Source organism: Ailuropoda melanoleuca, chromosome 13 (genome assembly GCF_002007445.2).
Source record: "Ailuropoda melanoleuca isolate Jingjing chromosome 13, ASM200744v2, whole genome shotgun sequence".
Lineage (NCBI taxonomy): Eukaryota > Metazoa > Chordata > Mammalia > Carnivora > Ursidae > Ailuropoda > Ailuropoda melanoleuca.
Window position 1 is genome coordinate 37990143 of NC_048230.1, and position 6000 is coordinate 37996142.

The 6000-nt window shown below is 55.0% G+C and overlaps 1 protein-coding gene across 8 annotated transcripts in view; it reads right to left on the reverse strand.

Annotated features, from left to right (window-relative positions):
- SLC39A11 (solute carrier family 39 member 11) overlaps nt 1-5676 on the reverse strand; it is a 590263-nt gene extending 584587 nt beyond the window's left edge. For all 8 annotated transcript variants that reach the window (XR_004619757.1, XM_034641028.1, XM_034641031.1 and 5 more), the window contains exons 1-2: nt 5563-5676; nt 2126-2244 (exon numbers count right to left, since the gene is read on the reverse strand). Coding sequence is in view for 7 of the 8 variants with exons in the window: in XM_034641028.1 (XP_034496919.1) it covers nt 2126-2233 (108 nt within the window). In the remaining variant the exon portion in view is untranslated. The remainder of the gene's footprint in view (nt 1-2125; nt 2245-5562) is intronic.
- Nucleotides 5677-6000: the final 324 nt, after the last annotated feature.

Sequence of the window (6000 nt, forward strand, 5' to 3'; positions counted from 1 at the left end):
GGGTTAACGTAGCCCCCCAGCCTGCTACCTTTGCAAGGTCCTGCTTGCAAGGCCGGTCTTTGGTTGGCTCCTGGGGACTTGGTACTTGAACCGCTCCCTCCACTCCTGGGTAAGGGTGGGTTAGTGTGCCTGTACCGGTTTCCAAACAAGGTGATGGGGACGGGACACCTGCTTTCCTCCCTCAAGTCTCGAATTTCAGCAGCCTACAGTGCCTTCAGGACCAGCCCCAGGTAGAATCCTTGGAGGCTGAGGCTCTCAAGATGCCCTGGGTGGACACATCACACATGTGCTACTGCACTTTTGTTGCTGAGAGAAGGAGAACTCTCAGGGTGCCCCTCTCAGGAGGAGGGGGGGAGCAGAAGCCCGTGCACGGATTTCCCCAGACTCCGCCTGTCTCTTTCTCCGGCTGATCCTCCCAGTGTTAAACTTTAGCATTGAGTACGGCTATAAGCTGAGTGGCATGGATCCTTCTAGTGAATCATCAAACGTGATGGTGGTCTTGGGGAATATGCCTCCACGCAGAAATTTTCAGCAATTTCTCCTACGGATCTCGGTGGTTACACTAACACAAGACAAATGAGGGGCTCGAGGCTCCAAAGGGGATAGGGGCACCTGTGTGAAGAAGGGAAGGCACCTCTCCCCTCCCGAAGAGCCCCCACAGCATTGGCCAAGGCCACACGGGGCTCTGAGGCCCTCCCACCACAGGGCTGCCTTTCCCTCAGGCCTCAGCAGGGCAGCCCAGCCCAGTGCGACTCAGGCCTTGCCTCAGTGCAAAATAACTGGGGAAGATAGAAACATGGGCCACTCCGCCCCAGAAGGGCACAAAGATGTGGTGAAGGAGGAAGAGAGTTAGGTGACCCGGTGCCCTCCCCTCTGCCTCCTGGGTGCTTCTCATTCAGGGATTAGCTCTCGAAGGGTTTCACTACCTGTCAACAGCAAGCAGGATCCAGGCTGTGTGTCTTGAGTTCTGTGTTTCTGATTGATAGGCTCCTAACCTCCCACTGAGGAGAGGAGTGGGGCGGGGTGCGGGGGGGAGGTTGGATCTTATGTGACATCAAACACCTGTCCTACTGGTCTCTAACACAAGAGCGTCTGGCGTGCCAACTTCCTAGACTGTGTTTTCGTTTGCAGATCCGGCTCACAGCATGTTTAAATGGATCTTAAATCCCTTACTGGCTTATCACTCCTGCAATTTCTAAGGCTACCTGTTGCACCTGCAAGGACTTCGAGTTTCTCAAGACATAGATGGATGGAAGCTCTAGGCCTATGGCCTGAGGGCATCAAGGGCAGCAGAAAGGAAAGGAATCTTGAGCAGGTGAGGGTAGGGCTTGTGAAGGAGTGGGGCGGGGTATGCGGCCTGTATTGTGGGGGATGCGTGGGGAGTGCGGAGGCTTGAGATATGTGTGTGGGGTACATGAGGGCATATGGGATGTACGGGGTGAGGACGTATGGAGGGTTGGGGTGTGCATGTAGAGGGATGGGGGGATAGAAGTACGTGTGGGGTATGTAGGCAAGTGTAGGGTATGGGGGAGGGAGAATGCGGGGGGACAAGATACAGGTGCACATGGGGTATGTGCGGCTGGGGAATACAGGTCTGTACAGGGGTGAGTGAGGGTGCTGGGGGGATGGGAGGAAGTTGTGCAGGGGTAGGGGATGGGAAGGGAGTCTGTAGGGGTATGGGGAGATGAGTCTGTGTGTATTCATCCCAAAGGGGTTGGGGAAGGAAGGAAAAGATGGGATACATGAGAACGGGAAGAGATAACCTTCCTTCCCGCAAGGGTCTGCCATCACCCCAGCCAGGCCAGTTAAACAACCAAACCGAACACCTGCACCAGGCCTAAAGGAGACTAGCCAGAAGCTAGAAACCACACAGGGGCTAAAGCAGGCCTAATAACTTCATAACCCTTCCTACTCCATTCACACCAGGAGCAGAGCAGCCGTAGACACCTTCTCTCCTGGCCTGGCAGGGAGAGGAGCAGAAAAAAACAGGACAGAGAACAAACATTGCCTACATCCTGGCGGTGTGGCCAGTGGCCTGAAAGAGTCTGCACCCTTGCCAAGGCTGTGGTTTCCCAGCTTGCTTCAAGTGCCCCCCAGACCTCAGAACCGAAGCAAGGCAACTCACCTGTCCACTAGAGAATATGAACACGAGAGCTGCCCCGGCTGCCGTCAGCCCCCAGGTGAAGAAGGTCCCCAGCAACGCCTGGAGCACTGAGCTGTGGCCTTGGAGCATGCTGGATACAGCTGTGTGCGGAGGAGGGGGAGAGGGTCAGCCACCTGCAGTCTCTTTCAGGGACGCCCCCATGCGCTAAGGTGTCCCAATACCCTCCACCCGGGGCCTGGCCTGTAATCTGGGTTCTGCCACGCCATCCCTCAACTGTGTCAATGGCCTCGGGCCGAGCCTCCTCAACCAGGCCCACCACGTGTCAGTAATCAACCAACCCTGAAAGGACAGACCTGAGGATACCTAGGGAGATGCCAGGGGAGCCCATGGAAGAGGTTAGGACACTGGGACAGAGTTCCAAAGAGAAGACGCTCACAGAATGTGGCTTATTTAGCCAGGAGGAAGAGAGCACAGGACGGTGAGATTATAACTTTCCAGCACATTCTGCCTACTCTATCTGCACTTGTCCAGCACTGGTGCTCTCTTCTCCAAAGACAGGTGACTAACTCAGATTCTCTCTTGAAGCTCTCCCTCCTAAGTCCTGACCAAACCTTCAGTGGAGGCCCCTGTGGCAACCCCCCCATGACTTGCCAAGGGCACATGCCACCAACTGCCGTTCACCTAGCTCACCGACTCTTCCACCACTGCCCATACTGGGCACCATACTCCCCCTCAGCTGAGTCATTTACGGCACCTTCAACGAGTCCCAAATGGTCCCGGCTCCAAGTCACTCTTCACCTGGTCCTTTCCCAGAATGCCTCCCTCCATCCTTCTCTGCCACCGGCCAATCCAGAGCCCATTCTGCTGCCCACCTGATGCCAACTTGGACTCCATGTTTAAAGACCCCCCTCCACTCCCATCCCAGTGCACATCTGTGGGACCTTCTTTGTGCGGGCTTGCCTCCTTCATCTTTCATATCATTAGTTGAAGAACAGGGACGATGCCTTTTCACACTTGGCACCCCTGTAAAATCAGGCTTCCTGGCATCTAAAAAAATACTGGTTGTATTGAAAAGGGCCAGCTTACCTTGACAGGACGCTCAGCAAGGACAAGGAGACAGAGCCGTAAGTGGCATTTCCCCGTCACCCGAGCACACCGCTGCTGAAATGGAGCTTACACCACTACCCACCGAGGAAAGGAAGGGAAGTACCATTTCCTCTTGGTTTTGCTCAGAAAACCTCCTCTAGACTCCAGCACATTTTACATTCTAGCTCTGAAATGACAGGGAATCAGACTCTTGCTGTGGAAACTTACAGGGCAGAGAAACCCATTTGTTGAAAAGCCCTGTGTTCCGGTACACAAACATCAGTGCTCAGAGCCTCATCTCAAAGGGCTCATTCAGCTGCCCACTGGTCTTCCAGCACCCACAGAGCTGGACACGACCCCAGGAGGCTCCCGCCTGCCAGGTCCCAGCGCTCTGGGAACAGCCAGCCACCCTGGGCTTGCAGCTTGAAAACTGAAGACGCTGACTCTGTTGACCCCGTAAGGAAACGGTGGCAGAGGGTATGCCACGGGGCTCAGCAGCACAGCTAGGATTCCAACCGGGTAAGGCTGTGAGTCTCGGCAAACCCAGATGAGCCCAGAGGAGCCCAGGCTCAGCTCCGAAGCCAGGAAGCCTTGAAGAGAAACAGCATCTATGGATTCGGACAGTGTCTAAATAAAACTCAGGACATTGACTGCACCAAATAAAGAAAAAATACTCTACTTTTTAAAAACCCGCCCATCTACATACTTCATCTTGCTAAATGTCACCCTAAAATGAGTGGTTCGTGTCTGTTTGCAAACCAAGGCATCTGGATCATGACACCAACCTTCTATTTCTAGCCGCTTGTGGATAAAATCTGAAACAGCATCTACAAAGAAAGGCCTATAGCTATCATACTCTTAGTACTTATCATCCAAGACAGGTCATCACAGAAAAACAACTTTTTTTTTCAGTATTGAATGTGCCTTTTAACAGCTAAGAAAACAGAAAAGAGGAAGCCATTTACATTTGCCAACGGGCCAAAGTCAACGGGGTTTTTGGGCCAGCCAACAAGAGAGCTCGGGTGTTCCTGGGGGCTAGTGAGAGGGAAAGCACTATCCTAGCCTGTCTCCATTTACCTGAGCACCAGAGGCATGCGGAAAAGGGACAGCAAGGCCATGCACATCTTTTCCATCCCAAGAATCACACTGTTTATCAATGATAATGCCAGCCCAGTGCCCCCGGGGAGAAGTTTCTTCCATTTGCTATTTTAAATCCTCACTACTGGAAGGGTGGTCTGAGCCGGCCCCACTTTGGGAAATGCAGGATCTCAGGGTTGCTGAATCAGAATGTGCATTTTTTTCAAGTTCCATGAGGGGTTTTCACACGCATTACAGTGGAAAGCACTGGCCTACCAGAAACCCAGAGCTTTGAAAGTGAGTTCTCCTCCCTACGAGGGAGGGACTGGGAAAGCTGACGCAGAGTCCTAAGAGGAGGAAAAGTTTGCTCCAATAGGTAGACCAGTAGCATCTTGAGAACAGGAGCGCCAGCCACAGCCCCTCAAATCAGCTTCCATGATGGGGCTCAGACTTCCTTGTGAGCTGGATGTTAGCACATGAACCTTGATTAACTTGCAAGAGGGAGGATTATTCCCTGCCCTCCCCAACTTTAAAGATGCCAACACCACCCTGCGTGCGTCCACAATCTGCGAGGGCAGCACAGGAGAGGCCCTGGCTGGTACAGAATTTCTTGCTTTTCTCTCCCTCGCAAACCTGTTGCCCTGCTTCCAAGAGCCTCAAGATGTTGGTCATGTTAGAGGTGGGACTAGCTCCTCACGAAACTGCACACATACACAGCCTGACTCCACGAGGAGAATCCAGCAGCAGGACTCAGCCTGGGGCCGATGGGACTGTAGGAAAGTTCTCTAATACCTCGCTGCTTAAAGTGTGGTCCCCGGACCACTGACCCGGGGAGGGGTTAGCAACGCACAAGCTCAGGCCTGCTGCACGGTCACCAGATTCCCAGTCACAGTCAAGTTCGAGGGGCTGTGCTGACCCCCAGAATGAGCGGGAGGGGATGCAGAGGGGCTGGAATTGTAGGGACTTCTGCTCCCCGGGGCTCCAGGGAGGGGCGGGCCCCACAGCCCCACCGGGAAGCACTGAACAAAGAGGCTTTGGTGAGCCACTGTCTAAGGAAGGCTGGTCAACACCCTCCAGCTGACCCTGGCCAGGGACAGAGGGGGCTTCAGGCAGCCTGCCCCTCCCCTGCCACCTGCCACAGCGTCCCTGCTTCTCCTCCGACCCCCTCCTCTACCCCCACGGGCGCCCCCTTCCAAACTCCATTTTGCCCTTCCAAGTCCCACGCTCTCCTGCTGGCCCCAGACCCCGGGCCTCCAGCCCAACCAAGGCGCTGAAGGGAGAAAAAGCTGACTCACTACGGTGCCCTCTCAAGCCCCCACTCCACTTCCATCAGCCCCGCTGCCGCTGGCTCGGCCGGCTCCACTCCCGAAGTCACTTCCTGCTTCCCTCCCGGCACACGTGTCCCTCCAGCCACCAGGCCCCTCCCCGCCCGCTGCGACTGGCTGATCCCTCCTGAAGAATAAATTCTCTGGTTCACAGCCCTCGGCAGGCTCAGGAACTGATGGGGCGGCTGGAACCGAGCCCCGAGGCCAAGCGGAGAACATTCCGCATGCATAAGACTCCACAGCCTCCCGTGAAGCCACAGAAACCCCGGAAAGAGCTCCTTGTAAGGTCCCTGACATCGTTTATGTCACTACACTTAGCAGCTGAGTCCGAGGCCCTGAGTGAGCAGCACAGCAGGATGTGCTGGGGGGAGGGAGGGGAAGTTGGCGAGGAGGGGAGGGCAGGGGGGA